The sequence below is a fragment of the Gopherus flavomarginatus genome, chromosome 11 (genome assembly GCF_025201925.1).
Source record: "Gopherus flavomarginatus isolate rGopFla2 chromosome 11, rGopFla2.mat.asm, whole genome shotgun sequence".
Classification (NCBI taxonomy): Eukaryota; Metazoa; Chordata; order Testudines; family Testudinidae; genus Gopherus; species Gopherus flavomarginatus.
In genome coordinates this window covers 51,517,842-51,533,495 of record NC_066627.1, presented here as the reverse complement: position 1 = coordinate 51,533,495, position 15,654 = coordinate 51,517,842, and the positions used below count along the sequence as shown (strand labels likewise).

The 15,654-nt window shown below is 58.7% G+C and overlaps 1 protein-coding gene across 3 annotated transcripts; it reads left to right on the top strand.

The window, feature by feature from the left end:
- The first annotated feature begins 2,404 nt into the window (after positions 1-2,404).
- CDK5RAP1 (CDK5 regulatory subunit associated protein 1) lies at positions 2,405-14,403 on the top strand. 3 transcript variants are annotated; one of them, XM_050917726.1, is made up of 14 exons: positions 2,407-2,635; positions 3,029-3,319; positions 4,807-4,910; positions 5,391-5,425; positions 7,022-7,122; positions 7,305-7,515; positions 8,234-8,354; positions 9,130-9,360; positions 9,588-9,685; positions 10,391-10,446; positions 10,864-10,994; positions 11,654-11,803; positions 12,456-12,596; positions 13,113-14,403. In XM_050917726.1, the coding sequence occupies exons 1-14, from the start codon at positions 2,587-2,589 to the stop codon at positions 13,191-13,193; spliced, it is 1,800 nt and encodes a 599-aa protein (XP_050773683.1). In that variant the 5' UTR covers positions 2,407-2,586; the 3' UTR covers positions 13,194-14,403. The 3 variants fall into 3 exon arrangements, with proteins under 3 accessions (XP_050773684.1, XP_050773683.1, XP_050773682.1); XM_050917725.1 differs by having other exon boundaries at positions 3,002-3,319; XM_050917727.1 differs by lacking the exon at positions 9,130-9,360 and having other exon boundaries at positions 2,405-2,635; positions 3,002-3,319.
- Positions 14,404-15,654: the final 1,251 nt, after the last annotated feature.

The window sequence follows — 15,654 nt, the reverse complement described above, 5'->3', positions numbered from 1 at the left end:
GAAGGTGGGCACGGCTGGGGTGTCAGAGGCACGAAAAAGCTGACAGCAGGACGAGCAGAACTTGCTGTTGGAATGTCAGGCCCCCATGTGACAGGCAGCGTGACGGTTTCTGGTGCTGCTGTCCAGGCTGCAGCCAGTGATTAGAGGCAGGTTTCTGAGGCCCAGTTTGCTGGCGGTGGAATTTAGACCATTGGCCCTTTGAGGCAGGTGCTGTGGAGCTGAGATGGGTGAGGCAGGAACCCCGTGGAGGTCTGTGTCTGAAACAGGGCAACGTCCCCCACTGACCCCACACTCCAATTCTCTGGCCCAGTTGCTGCATGCTCCGGGACACCCACAGAAATGTGGAAGCAATGGAGTCCATGTGGGCAGGCTCAGTCTTTCTGGGAAGAGGCACTGAGGGCACTGGGGCCTGCGCTTGTGTATGACACATCAACGAAGGGGAGCTGAGGAGCGTGGGAACTAGTCACAGCAGGAGGCAGGCTGGCTGCTGGTTCCGGCGCCGGCCGCTGGTTCCGGCCCCAGCCGGGTTTCTGTCCTGCCCCAGCCCAGTCCATGGGGATTGCTGTGAGCAGCAACAGGCGGAAGTAAAAGTGGGAGGCAAAGGCAAAGCTGTGCACTCAGCGGGATGCTCTGCCAAACAGCCACTAGCCTGGGCAGAGAGCTGTGGGGCAGAGGGGCAAACACAGCAATTGGCACCTGCCAGGGTCAGGAATCGAATGGTGCCCCCCTGGCTGCGTTCACCTTGACTGCATGATCCAGATAACGGTCCCATTTCCAGCCAGACCTGCTAGGGAGGTGACTCTCTGGGTACCAAGACGGTGATATCATGAGCAGAGCTGATAGAAGAGAGATGGTGGAGCTGCAAAGCAGGGAGGTGTCTGGTTCTTAGTTTGAACTAGGATCCAGGGCAGCAGGCACGGCCCTTGTAACTGACAGCCACGTCTCTTTCAACAGAGCACCTGAGCCCGTGCTGGCCTTGTACAATTGAATTAAGTATCATTCTAAAACTCAGCAGTGGGAATCCTGCCCGTGCTGAGGGGCCCTGGCGTGCCCGGTGATTGCACCGTATGCTCTCCTGCTGGGCTGGTTTCGCGGGGGTGGATGATCGCTCTGCCGTGCTGGAGGGGGAAGCTCCGTACTCGGGATCCGGGGATGGTGATTTCTTGTAAGTGTCCGCACTGCCAACCCCAAAAGTTCAAAAATCACGTGGCAGGCCCCCGAAATCCTGAGAGTTGTTTGTTTCTGTGCCCGGCGGAGCTGGCCGGCGGCACACGGTCATGCTCTCACCTTGGCCCATCTTGGCAGCCAGACACGGGCTGACGTTTAAAGCCAGAGGCAAGAGTCTGAGGAGGCGCTGAGAGAAGCGTCCAGGAGCATCGAGTGTGAGAGCCGGGCCACGCGGCCAGCCTGGCGGGAGAGACGGCGGGAACTTGGCCAGGATCTGTGGCCTGGGAGTCTACCCACAAAAACCACCTTAGAGCAGCCTCGTGCAAGTCGCTTAGCCCGGGGGGCTCAGGCTGTGGGCGGGGGGTGAATCGATAGCGGTGTGTTTGGGGGGGGCGCTCAGCAGCTCGCTGTGTGACCCACACACAGTATCAGAGGGGTGGGCGTGTTAGTCTGGATCTGTAAAAGTAGCAAAGGATCCTGTGGCACCTTATAGACTAACAGACGTTTTGGAGCAGGAGCTTTCCTGGGCGAATACCCACTTCATCGGGGGGGGGGGTGTGTGTGTGTGTGTGTGTGTGTGTGTGTGTGTGTGTGTGTGTGTGTGTGTGTGTGTGTGTGTGTGTGTGTGTGTGTGTGTGTGTGTGTGTGTGTGTGTGTGTGTGTGTGTGTGTGTGTGTATCACCCAGGAGAGCTCCTGCCCCCACAGTCCGTTAGTCTGTGAGGTGCCGGGGAGGCTCCGCTGCGCTCCGAGACTAGCAGACTGAGCGGGGACGGGCTCTGCGGGGCTTTGCCCACGCGCACCAGCCGGGGACTCGGCCGCGGCAGGAACTCGGAGCCGGAACTGCACCTGCCCGCGCGGTTGCCGGGGGAGCGAGTTCTGCGGGACACGCGATGGGGCGGGAGAGGCTCGCGTGGGCGGGGAGCGCGCGCGGGTGGGCGGGGCCTGCGGCTGCTCTCGCGGGAGAAGCGTGAGCGGAGCTGGGGGGGGCGGAGCGGGCGGCCCCCAAACCCGCTTTGCCGCCGGGACAGTCACGGGGTGAGGGGGGGTGAGACCCGCCGCCCCGTGCCGGTCGCTGAGCGGGGGGGCTCAGGCTGGGGGCGGGGGGTGAATCGATAGCGGTGTAGGGGGGGGCACCCGGCAGCTCGCTGTGTGACCCGCCGCCTCGTGCCGGTCGCTCTGCTCGGGGGCTGCCTGAGCCCTGGGCCATGCAGCGGGTCCTCTCCGCCCCCCCCCGGCCCCGGTGCAGGGCCCAGGGTTTGCGGATGCCCCCGGCTGCAGCCCGGACACAGGCTGCATCTGTCGTGTCTCTGCCCTTTGCTTCCTGCCGGTCTTTGCTGGGGCCCTGCCCCTCAGTCCTTTTGCTGCCCCACGGGGCCCCCTCCCCACTTCATCCCTAGCCCAGGAGACACGCGCCTGCCATGCATGGGGGGCAGGATGGGCCAGCTGCCAGACTGGACCTGACTTACAGTGAGACCTCCCCCCACCCCCCTTTTTATGCCCCTCTCCATTTGCACCCCAGGGTGCACATCCCCGGAGAACCGTGTCTCTGACTCACTGACAATGACGTACGGCCCCGATTCTGCAGCTTGCTCCACTTGGGTAGGTGCCAGCGCTGGCCTGTAGCCCCACTGGCATCACCAGCCCCCCGATGCTGCAGCAGGAGCGTCACCCCATTCTGAAACCCGAATGCTGGGAATTTCGATCATTTGATAGTTTGCTGATTCCAACAGGGAGGAAACGGGTTCCCCGGGCGTTTTGCATCTGATCAGTTTCCCAAGACGGGGCGTGAAACGGGGCTGGCTAGTGAACAGGTTGCTCTCTGGGGTTTTGCAGGGTGTTTGGTCTCTTGCCCATCTGCAGCGATGCTCCTGCCCTTCAAACACGTCTCGGGAGCTGCTGGGACCTTCCTCTGGAGGCGGTTGTCCTGGGCGGCGTGTTCTGAGCTCAGAGCTCGCATGCCCACCCGGGGTTGGGGCGAGCGGAACAGGCGCCTGGAGGACTTTAGCGCCCGGCTGGCAGCAGGGCCAACGCTGCAGCATTTCTTAAGAAACGCGTCCCCACCTCAGGAAACTCACCCTCAGCTGGCGGAGGAGCCAGAGGAGCCAGAGCCCTATCTCACCTCCAGTATCCTGGAGGAAGCCGGCTGGAAAGGTCAGTGTTACTGCCCCTTCTTGGCCCCACTCACCCCTTTCCTCAGGACTGGCTCACACCTCTTCTTTGCACCATCTTTCTGTCCTCCCGTGCACCTGTCCCCACCTCCTGGGCATTGTGACAGGCTGCTCTTGTGGCAGAGCCCAGCTGTCAGTGACCTAGCACTAGGCTGGCATCAGGGGCTAGCGAGTCTCACCCTGTGCACCAGGGACCGATGGCCAGTGGAGCCAGGCTCGGGGCTAGCCAGCACTGAGACTCGCTGGGAAGTGCCCTGTTCATGCTCTTTTGTTTTTCTGAAATGAGGAGAATGTAGCTGCTCTTTCCCCTGTGCCCGGAAGTGGGGGCTGAGGAGTGGTGCCCAGCTCTTCCTGTTGGCTGGTCATTACGGTGGTGACCAGGCACCCGGCACAGCCGCCGCTAGGAAAGTAGGAGTGTTTGTGCACGTTTCATAGCACGTGCGTACTGTGCCTCTGGTTGCTACAGAGGGAATCGCTGGTTATCAGGAGGCGCCAGCCGAAGAGTGGTGCTATGAGCATCCCAAGAGTGCCGCGTTGTTAGGGGGCTGCAGAGTCTGGGCCCACAGCATGAGGGGGAGATGCTGTAGGGCCTGAGGCTGCCCAGAGCCAGTGGTGGGGATCGCTGGCAGCCCTGGCATGTCATTGATGTGGAAGAAGCAAACTGGGAGGTGGTGGCAATTCATGTACTGCCTGCGTGAATCGGAGCCCAGGTGGGAGAGCAGCAGGGTGGCCGGGAGAGGAACAAGACAGAGCCAAGTGTGACAGACGGGCTGAGTGATGTGATCCCATCTCCCTCAAGCATCTGGCCCCAGAAACTGCTGCTTCTGTGGAGCCAGTTGCTTTACTCCTGCAGGGCAGGTAGAAGGGGCTTGTGCACTCAGGGTTGCGGGTCCAGGCCCAGCTGGGGGCTGTGCCCATGTGATCAGTTTGTTACATCCTTGGCCTCCTTCCCATTCCAGCAGGATTCCCACCCTCACTAAGGGTATGGCTACATTTGGAATTTCAAAGCGCTGCCCCGGCAGCGCTGCGAAGTGTGAGTGTAGTCAGAGCGGCAGCACTGGGAGAGAGCTCTCCCAGCGCTGCATGTAAACCACATCCCTTACGGGTGTAGCGTGCAGCGCTGGGAGCCGCGCTCCCAGCGCTGCTGCCCTGATTACACTGACGCTTTATAGCGCTGTATCTTGCAGCGCTCAGGGGGGTGTTTTTTCACACCCTAGTTGCAGCACTGTAAAGTGTGAGTGTAGCCAAGGCCTAAGCAGCTGTCGTTGCTGCAGGTTGACAGTGTTAGGGGTACAACTTGTCTGAATCTTCCAGCAGACCGCTGAGCAGGTTTGCACAGTGAGTGAATCTCTGAACGCCCCCTGCAGTCAGCAGTGACGGGTGCGGTCTTCCTTTGCCTGCTCTGCGTGGTCAGGATTTGGCCCCATCTGTCCTGGTCATGCCCAGGAGCTGCCTTCTGTTTAATTGCAGTGTATCTGGAGACCTACGGCTGCCAAATGAACGTTAATGACACCGAGATTGCCTGGGCCGTCCTACAGAGGAGTGGCTACCTGCGGACACACCGGCTGGAGGAGGTATGGCCCCGTGTTCGCTGTCCTGACATACAGGGTGGTGCTCGGGGAACCCCTGGGCCCATGTCTCCCAGCCTGGGTCCAGAAGCAGCTTTACATTAAGAGTCTGATATCCTCAGTGGGGTCTCCTCTGCAGAGCACTCTGCCGGTTCATGTGCTAACTCTGTGGGAAGTCCTGCTCAGCAGCTGGAATGGAATGATGTGCTGGGCACATTAATAAAGCTTGATTTATATTTTTTAACTGTTGCGTCTGTCTTGGCTGCAAAGGGGGTTAGGCCCAGCCTGAAGCAGGTGGCCGGGCTGTAACTTTCAGCCATTCCACGGCGCACGCTGCCTGTATTCCGCTCTGGGGAGAGTCGTAGCGATTCCTTTGGTTTGCTGAACTAGCTGATGGCCGTGATGCTGGCTGTGCCTGGGTTCCAGCTTGCATGGAGAACTGATCCTCCTCCTCTCATTTCTTCTGTATTGTCTTCCTCACTGTAGGCAGACGTGATTCTCCTGGTCACCTGCTCTGTCAGGTAAGGAACGTCACTTTCTTAGAAAGGATTATTTGGAAACCATGGAGAGTGAATGTCCCTGAGTGTCGGAGATCAGAGCTGGGAGCTTGGAGACCTGGATCTGCCCACTAGATATCTAAAGAGCTGGACTGACCTTATTACAGTGCTCACCTTGCGGCATGTCGGCATCCAGGTCTCCCTGGTCTCTGCTGTAGCGCAGCCTGAAGTGAACATAACGTGTGTTCATGTGATGACTACCATCCTGGCTGACACGCTGGGGACTGAACCAGGACCTCCCGAGCTAAAAGCCAAGTTGCTGCAGCCTGAGCTAGCGAGAGAACGTTCTGAGCTGGAATCTGTGACGGAGGGGGCCCTATAACACTCACCAGTGGGATACACTTATAGCCGCGTTATACAGAATGAAGCCACTTTTTTTTTTTACTACTTAATCTGCATCTGGTTTTGCTTCTCTGCATTCTGCCTCTTTTCTCCATCTCCTCCTCACATGGGATGGAGTTAGGATGTGGGATGTAGTTCAGTGCTGGTAGTAAAATTGCATGCGGTTTCTGAACGCATCGCAGAATGCTCATTGTCAGCTGTGATGCAGTTTGACACAACTGTGACACTGTGTCACCAGTTAAGTCTGATTCTTTTTCTGAAAGACCTCAGTCTCGCTGATTAAGAATTATTTCTGCAGTGTAGCTGCGGCCTATAGGCAATACCTGTGCAAGCAAACAAAACAGCTCTTGGTGACGCAATGCCGAAACAATGCAATCTGTCTGCCGTAAACAGTGCGCACCCTCAGGCAACCGGCCCAGGCTGAGGTACACTGTAATGACAAATATCCTCCCTCGCTCTCGGGGGGGGTCAGGAGGGGGAAAATTGGAAAAGATTCTGGAAAGAACGACAAGAACAATCTGAGGTTTGGAAAACAGGCCTTCTAGTGAGTTATTTAAGAAGCTCAATCTATTTATTTGTACCCAAGAGAGGGTACGGGGTGGTTTCAGCATGGTATATCCCACGTAACCCGCATGGAGAAGAGGTTTTGGAGAGCAGGTGGCTCTCTGATCTAGCAGGACAAAACCTCATGAGTTCAGTGGTTGGAAGATGAAGCTAGACACATTCAGCCTAGAGATCTGGTGCAGGCTTTTATCGGGAGTAGGGGATTAACCATCAGAACAATTTACCTGGGCATGTGCTGGGCTCTGGGTCTCTTGCATGCCCAAAGTCAGGACTGGATATTTGCCCAGTAGATCTGTTCTAGCTCAGCACACGCTGTGGGCTGGATGCCAAGGGCACGGGTGAGGTTCTCTGGCCCATGTGACAGGCCAGCTAATCATAAGGGTCCCTCCTGGCCTAACCTAGGACAGCAGGGGGTTGATGACAGTGGACGCGGTTCAGGGCCCAGGCTGCGGAGATGGGGCTGAGCTTGTTCCCTGGCCCTGTCACACACGTGGGTGTGTCACTCGGCAGCCCTGTGCCTTGTCTGTGAAAGGAGGCTGATAAATTTCCCTGCCTCTCATTCCTGCTGTTCAACAAGTGCCTGGGGCCCTTGGCTGGGCGGGGCAGAGGAAGAGCCATCAGCATCACTGACTGCCGTTTCTCATGGCTCCCCAGGGAGAAGGCCGAGCAGGTGATCTGGAACCGCCTGCGGCACCTCACAGCTCTGAAATCCAAGCGGCTGCGGTCCCAGGCACCTCTCCGCATTGGGATTCTAGGTACCTGGCAGTATGTACAGCATTGCCGTGGCAAGGGGACAGAGGGTGTTACATCCACTGTCAAGGGGACGAAAAGCTGCATCCCAGGACACTGGCTTCATCGGAGGCACTGAGCCTTCTCTGACGGGGAAGAGCGGGCTGTTGGATGGGGTCAGACACTGACTGTTCTCCTCTGGCCACAGGCTGCATGGCCGAGAGGCTGAAGGAGGAGATCCTGCACAAGGAGAAACTGGTGGATATCGTGGCTGGCCCTGATGCTTACCGTGACCTGCCCAGGCTGCTGGCTGTGGCCAAAACGGGCCAGCAGGCTGCCAATGTCCTGCTCTCCTTAGATGAGACGTATGCAGATATCCTGCCTGTTCAGACCAGTCCGGATGCCACCTCTGCGTTTGTGTAAGAGCCGAGGAGTCTCTCTCCCACCTGCCCTGCTCTGCAGGGCTCTGATTTCGGAGAGTCATGGGGAACCAGACCTTAGAGATGTCAGAGACCTGCGAGCTAGTGTCTGTACCGTGCTCGTCCCCGGCAACGCAGACCCAGGCCATCACCCCACTGATGCAGGCCTGTCGCCTGTTGTACCTGCTTTATCCCAGTGATCGGACTCCCACCCGCCCTAGCAAGGCTGCCCGACAGTTCAGACCATCAGGGATCTTTTCCTAATAGCCAGCTTTGGTTTCCCTTTCAATGCTTTGTCCCACTACCCCAGCACCATTCCAGACAATTCCCCTGCCTCTGACATTGGCACCTCTCCTGGGTGGGCAACTGTCTCACCCTCCCTGCTCGTAGCTGGACACCCAAGATGTGCGTATTTTATCCTGCCTTGTACATTGCCCCTTCCAGGGCACCCCGCACCCCGTCCTTGTCGCTTTTCTTCCTGTTGGCGAGTTCCTTTCTGAGACAGAGCCGCCCAGCTATGAAGCCACATTCTAGGTGTGGATGCGCTGTATGGGTACAGACAGGCAGTTACCGCCCTGCCCTGGGAGGGAGGAGGACATGGGCACCTCCCGCGTGGAGCAGGCTCACCCAGAGGCACTGGATCCAGGTGGGGAGCATGCTCAGCCAGTGGCTCTGCTAGTGTGACTGGTGCCCATTCATAGGCATGTCCCCTCCACAGATCTATCATGCGCGGCTGCGACAACATGTGCAGCTACTGCATCGTCCCCTTCACCCGCGGCCGCGAGAGGAGCCGGCCCCTGGCCTCCATCCTGCGGGAAGTGAAGGTGCTGTCTGATCAGGTGCGCTATCCTTTGCACCCCACCCGGCCCAGCCCCGGGGCCGTGGGAGCTCTTGGGTCAGGCTGCTTGGCTGGGCTGCCGTCTTTGCGCCAGCAGCCCCAAGTGCCACGCTGAGCTGAGGCCACGGGCTGCATCTGGTGATCAGCCCCTCCGGGGATCAGTGGGTAGCGATCCCATAAAACTATGGCTCTCCCTATGGGACATCCCAGAAGGGAGTGACCAAAGGCTGTTTCCTGTCCACCCCCATTTCTCCCACAGGGAGGGGTCCTTGGGCTCAGGCAGTGAGGGGGGTGCTGGCTGGCTGAGGGAGTTGTACTGTGCTGGGGTACAGAGTCAGTCACCCATGCTGGTGGCATCCCTGAATCCTTCCCATCTGTTCGATGGCCCATGGGAACAGGTTTGATGGTCTCAGGCTTGTTCTGGTGCAGAGGTGTCCACGTCACAAAACCTCCCGTCCCGTCTTTGCTCCTGTACGCTGGACAGTCTCAGCCGAGAGGCCAAGGCTTGACGAGGCCGTGGAGCCGGAGCTGCCCCTTGGCCCTCGGGGGCATCCCGCCAGCAGGGCAGTGAGCTCGTCCTGCTGCTCCTGGGGCTCTGGTGGGTCTGCGTGAAGAGCAGGCATCAGCCCCCACCCCTTCCCGCCAGCGTACTGAACCTGTCCCCTTGGCCATGGCTCTGCAAAGCCAGGGTTGGTCCGGAGGCTTGGCTTGGTTTAGCTTGCTGGCTAGGCTGGTGTTTCCCTTTGTGACTCGTGCCCCCTTGTCCGTCTCCACAGGGGGTGAAAGAAGTGACCCTCCTGGGTCAAAACGTCAATAGCTTCCGAGACACCTCCGAGGTCCAGTTCCGCTCGGCAGCCGCGCCTGGCCTGAGTCGCGGCTTTAGCACCATCTACAAGGCTAAAGAGGGGGGCTTGCGCTTCGCACATCTGCTGGATCAAGCCTCCAGAGTTGACCCGGAAATGCGGATCCGCTTCACCTCCCCGCACCCCAAGGACTTTCCTGACGAGGTGAGTGCGAAGGGGCTGCGGGATTTCACCTCCTTGCCACGGGAACGGCAGCTGCCCCCAGAGGGAACCAGGCTGAGATCACCCCCGGCAGCTGGTGCTAGCGGGAGCTGTGTCTTTGCAATCGCTCTTTGCTCCCCCTCGCTTAGGGAGGTTGTTCCCTTTGTTTGGGCCAGAGCTGTGTGCAGCTGGGCAGCTCTGTGACCACCCATCCGCTCTCCTCTCGGCAGGTCCTGCAGCTCATCCAAGAGAGGCACAACATCTGCAAACAGCTCCACCTCCCGGCCCAGAGCGGGAGCTCGCGAATCCTGGAGGCCATGAGGCGAGGGTGAGTCTGACTGAAGGGATATGTTCTGGCCTCGCTGGGCTGCAGCCTGCCCCTCGGCTCGGAGATGAGGGAGCAGGAGCCTTCTGGGGGCCACCGTGCCTGCCAGACAGGAGCTCAAGGAAGCCACATGATCCACAGACGTGCCTGTTTGCGAGTGTGACGACCATGCATTGGCCAGGGCAGGCGCGGGATGGCAGCACAGGCTAGTTCAGAGGCTTGGGTGAACATTTTGCCTGTCAGTTTAACACCCCCCCAAACATTTTGGAAGAGAAGGGGGCGGATTCCGGCAGTGCCTCTCCAGGCCTGTCTGGGTCTCAGTCTTGACGTGGCAAACCCGCGTTGCAGTGACGCTCAGCGCCTCTCTGAGCAGTGCTCACTTCTGTTGGCCAAGTTTCATTCCATGCGCTTTTGGTTCTCCCCTCACGGTTGGTGTCTGTGGGGAGGACAGGTGACCCCCCTGCGTGGCTCCCAGACAATTGCAGTGCTGTGTGTTGTCGCCTTGAGCTTTGTCAGGGGCATGTTGCCTGCCTGGCAGGGAGGGAGATGGAGGAGACACACTTTCCCACTCCACTCCTCTTGAGCTTTGGGTCCAGCTAGAGGAATCCCTGGGTTTAGGGGAGACCCTGCAGATGCTGCTTTTGTTTCCTGTCTCTATGATGACGTCAGAGCTTCATAACCAACGCATCCGTGTGCTTTTCCTGACAGCTACACGAGGGAAGCATATTTAGAGCTCATACAGCACGTGCGGGATTCCATACCAGGTAGGGGTTTCCTTTCACCTGGATCTGACCCAGCCACTGCTGTCCCACTTCCCCTGCTGGAATCTCTCTCTCATCCTCGCGCGTGCTCACGGTCAGCGGTGCTGGGATTGGCTAGATCGGGGTTCGGGCTTTGCATTTGAAGGGGCCCATGGGAAGAACCAGGATGTTCCTCCAAATGAAACGAGGTCAGCGAGGTGGCCTGCCTGGCCCTCACCCGCTCCTCAGAGAAATGACTGTGCACCAAAGCCAGCCTCCGGCCTCACTCTGCCCTCGTGCATGCTGGGAAAGAGCCCTGGCAGGGAGGGCTGATGGGGAATAAAGCTGCTCTCAGCTGCCTGGGTATCCCCCTCTTGTCTGTGCTTTGTGGGGCGAAGGCTCTGCTCCCCGGCTGTGTAACCCTGTGCCTCTCGGTGCCAGGAGTGAGTCTCAGCAGTGATTTCATCGCTGGCTTCTGCGGCGAGACCGAGGATGATCACCAGCAGACGATGTCCTTGCTCAGGCAAGTCCGCTACAATGTGGGTTTCTTCTTTGCCTACAGCATGAGGCAGGTGAGTGCGGGGCCCAGGGGAGAAGCCTCTAGCATGGTCACCCTGGTCCGGGTCAGTTGCCTGTTCCACCCTCCCCAAGCAAATGGCAGTGACTGTGTTACTGAGCCCCAGTCTCTTGCACTGTCAGCATCCGTGGGGTGGGCTGCCCAAGTGAGAACCTTCCCAGCCCTTGGGGCCTATGGTCATGGAGCATGAGCTGATACAGTCCAGCCCAGCAGAGCAGGTGCGACATGCAGTGTGAGCATCCAGGCTGCCAGCTGGGTGAGCTGGTTTCGCAGCACAGTTTGCACCCCAGCTGAGCACTCGGGGGCTGACCACAGCACATTTGGCTTTGCTGGAGGGGAATTTTGCAGATGCAGCACATAGCCAGGTATCCGCCCCGCTGCAGGTGGAGCCGGTCGGCTTTCAGAAGCTTTTGGCAGAAGAGGCAAGAGGTCTCTTGGTGGCCATGCCAGGTGGAGGGAAAGAAGGCGGGAGGTTGGCAGTGGCTGAAGGAGACAAAAGAAGATAAATCTCCTCGGGGTGGGCGTTAACTGGCCACCTGTGAAAAGTTTGTCCTTCTTTGAATGGCATCTGAGCCCCACTGGCTCAGACAGGACGGGGCTCCTGCCCCTGGCATCCTGGCCGAGAACGGGCTTTTAATCTCTTTGTTGTTTCAGAAAACTCGGGCCTATCACCGGCTGCAGGACGACGTGCCAGCCGAGGTGAAGCGTAGGCGGCTGGAGGAACTCATCTCCGTCTTCCGGGAGGAGGCCACCCGGGCAAACGGGGCCATGGTGGGCCGCTTGCAGCTCGTGTTGGTGGAGGGGGTGAGTGGAACTTTAACACCACGCTGGGTCTGCTTCCCACCCCCAGCCCAAGAGGCTCTGAGGCCATTCGACCGTTCCACCTCCCCGGCACATATGCCCTCTAGTCAGGGCCAGCGATATGTACTAAATAAGTGCCCTGCTCTTCAGAAGTGCAAAGCAAAATACTTGGATGCACCCGTTAAAAATCAGCTCACTTTTCTGTAGGTACGTAACTTCAGGCACCTGGTTTGGAAAATCTTTGCTTTGGGGAGGTCCTGAAATAGGACTGTTGGGAGGCTGCAGAAGAATTATTTCAGGGTGTGGCTGCAGGGGATGCTGGTCAGGTGACAAGAGCCCAGACTGGAGGAGTTGGTGAAATACGTCTGTCCGTTGGATGTGTTGCAGACAGATGTGAAGGCAGGGTCCTTGCCCTGAAGAGTTGACAGCCCTGATGGGGGTGGGGTTTAGATATGTCTCAAGTTGGGCACCCAAAATGAGTGGAGGCTTTTTGGCTGCCTCCCTCCTAGCACAGCTGCTGCAGCCAGAGCTCTTTGCTTAACGACACGGAAGGTGGATTTTAATGTTGGCCACAGCGCTCGATCCCCGGGCAGCAGAGTCCAGCCGTGAGTTGGGGTTGATGCTGTGCAGATAATGTTCCCTGTCCTCCTCCCAGCCCAGCAAGCGCTCTGCCGCCGAGCTGTGCGGTAGGAATGATGGAAACATCAGAGTGGTCTTCCCCGACACGGAGATGGAGGACGGCACTGACTCGGGGGCTGTGGTGAGAGCCCAGCCAGGGGACTATGTGCTGGTGAAGGTGAGGCTCGTGTGGCTCTCGTTTCCAGGAGGGAGCCGTGCATTCGGGGGGGCGGGGGGGGGGCGTTCAAAGGGCTGGGGCCAGCTCTCCCTTTTTGCGTGTGCTTTTTTGTGCTTGCAAATGAATAGTGAGCACAAATGTGAGTAGACGAGCTGCGCTGCTGCCTGCCTGGTGCTCCAGCACCATCCCCTGCTGGGGGAGCTGCGAGTTCCTCTCCCAGGGATTCTGGCATGGCTGGGACCTCCCACCACTGCCAGCGCTGCTGCCCTGCTCTCTGCAGTGCCTTCCGGGGTGAGGCTGGGAGTTCAGACACCAGCAGTGCGCTGTCCATTGCTGCTGGGCGGGACTGGAACTCCAGCGGATGTCGTCCTTCAGCATTCCCTGTCGGAAATCCGTCTGACCTGCAGAGCTGGGCCATTGCCCTGCCCCATGCATCCAGCTCTCCTGAACTGTTCCCTGCTGTCACTCCACCTCTCCCAGCTCCTCTCATGACTGTTCTGTGCTGCTGCCTTTCAGGTTACCTCCGCCAGCTCCCAGACGCTGAAGGGAGTTCTGCTTCGCCGCACCACCCTCAGAGAATCGGCAGCACACCGCTGATGCCTGCCGGCGAGCAAGGGGCAAGTGACCTTTCCCCGGGGAGGAGCAGGGAGTGCTGGCCGAATGGAGGTGCAGATGGGCGTGGTGTTTACTCCAGAGATGCCCCCTCAGCTGGAGCCGTGCAAACTCCTGAGCAAAAGGCAACGGACACGTACGCACACACTGGCCTTGGCAAAGCTGCTTTGAGTCATTTGAAAATCACTGCCTCCAGGAATTGCTTTTTCACTTGCTGTCTTGGCTGTACCTCCCTGGGCTCAGGGGCAGTTAATGCCTCCTCTCCCCCAGCTGTGCACCTGCCAGAGTTCAGCACCAGGGGCTGGAGGTCTCCGCACCCAGCGACTTGCGGCCTTCTCCCAGGTCACCTCCGTAAACTCTGCAGGGAGCCACTGACATTAGGAGCTGCAAAACTCCAGTGATTGCTCAAAGCCCGAGCAAGGGCAGCAAGAGACTGTGCAGAAGGTGGGGCATGCCCTGGTGGTTAAAGCAGGGGCTGGCAGTCGCTACTCCTACAGCTGACAAGTAACACCTCCGTTGTGCCAGCGGGGCAGTGAAAGCCCTGCGTGAAAGGGGAGCGGGGAGAGATTGTTAATGTGCTGTTTATAAAGTGCTGGGCAGATGGGAGCAGAACAGAGGAAGTATTGCTTTTAAATGCCCAGCTGAGGGGTGAGCTGTGGGGTGGGAGAGAGATTGCAGAGCTGCACCCTGCTGGCTGTGGGAACCATCCAGGCGGCCCAGCCCTGCCCTGCACTGGTCACTTCCTGTCCAGGCCCTCTAGAGCAGGAGGAGATAGGAGCTGAAGGGCGGCTCTGCCACCTGGACAACCCCTTGTAGCAGCGGAGTCCGGGGGTAGCTGGGTGAAGTGGCTGTTAAGGCTGAGCACTGGTCTGAGTCGCGATGCAGTGCTCCCTTTCGTTTCCGTGCTCTGGATTCCAGGTGGGCTAGTGTCATCCTCCTGGGCAATTTTGCGGGAGTGGGGAGGCAGCCTGAGCTGTTTAACTGGGAGATTATTCCCAGCAGTCTGTGCCCAAGGAGCTGTTAGCATCCAGTAGAATCCCAGACTGACGGAATTCCTCGCTGCTTTGTGAGACAGAGCAGGGCTTTGAAATGTAATCGATACCTGTACCTGTCAGGTGGGAGTGAGCAGTGGGTCGCAGGATGTAATGTTCTGAAATGGGAGGACATTGATAAAAGATTCACACCTCTTATGAAATGTGTGTTGTTTTTTCACACTGCCACAAGCTAAATACTCTAGTGAACTTTGTATGGAAAATTCAACAGCTCATCTCCCTGTAAAGGAGGAAGGAATTGACCCTGTAACTGGGCCCCACCTGAGCGCCCCCAGCTGGGCTGCAGTGAGTTCAGAGCCCTGCGTCCCCGAGGGAGGCGGCGGGGTTATGGCCAGCTGGAGCCTGCACGGTGCAGGAGTGTTGGAATTGCGGTGGAAGGGTGAGCAAAGGGCAGAGCCTTCAGAGCTTTACTGGGCATGGGGCAGGGTCTGGGGTGGAGCCCAGGGCCTGACCCACAGATGCTGCCAGCTGGAGGATGAGCATCGGATGTATAGCTCTGGGGCTGACTCACACACAGCACAGCCTGTGAGAGCAGAACCGGATCGGGAATAGAGAGCCGGGTGAATCATACAGCTGAGGTAAGAACAAGGCAGGTAAAGGGAGGGATAGCGGCCAAGAGCACCCCCCGTGCTTACATCAAGGAACAGCGAAGATACTTGTATTTTCAGCCAGTGGGTAACATCTGACGAATTTGACCCTGAGGTAGGACCAGCCGTCATCAGTTGCAGCAAGGGAGGTTTAGGTTGGATGTTAGGAGAGAAACTTTCTAACTTAGAGAGTGGTTAAACTCTGGAACTGGCAGCCAAGGGAGGTTGTGGAATCCCCGTCATGGGAGGTTTTTAAGAACAGGTTGGACGAACACCTGTCAGAGGGGCTAGGTCAGCAGTGAGCAAGGGCCGTCTGGCTGAAACGAAGCGTCCCTCCCGAGTTGAAACTGCATTCCCAGGCCCTGTGTGGGGCTGAAGCCAGGAGCTCCCTATGGAGCAGAAGCCCTGAGCCCACGGGCAGAGTTGAGGGGCACAGGAGCAGCTCCCTGGCTAGCAGAGCCCGCTGAGAACAGGGACCACAGAGGTGTCCTCTGAGTACAGAGCCTCCAGCTACCGCCTGCCTGCACCCTGAGCTACCCCCCCCGCCACGCCTGCACACAGCCCCCAGCAACCCCCTGCATACCCCCTGAGCTACCCCTGTCCGCACACAGCCCCCAGCAACCCCCTACCTACACCCTGAGCTACTCCCCTGCCTGCATACAGCCCCAGCTACCCCTGTCTGCACCCTGAGCTTCCCCCCTCCCTGCACAGAGCCCCCAGCTACCCCCGGCCTCCACCCTGAGCTACCCTCCTGCTTCATACAGCCTCCAGCTACCCGTCTGTACCCTGAGCTTCCCTCCTCCCTGC

Coding starts and splice junctions, on each gene's coding strand:
- CDK5RAP1 (XM_050917725.1), top strand. CDS start 2,587: ATGCATGGGGGGCAGGATGGGCCAGCTGCCAGACTGGACCTGACTTAC. Junction 7,516..8,233: donor GATGCCACCTCTGCGTTTGT/GTAAGAGCCGAG, acceptor TCCCCTCCACAG/ATCTATCATGCGCGGCTGCG. Junction 9,686..10,390: donor CTGGAGGCCATGAGGCGAGG/GTGAGTCTGACT, acceptor TTTTCCTGACAG/CTACACGAGGGAAGCATATT.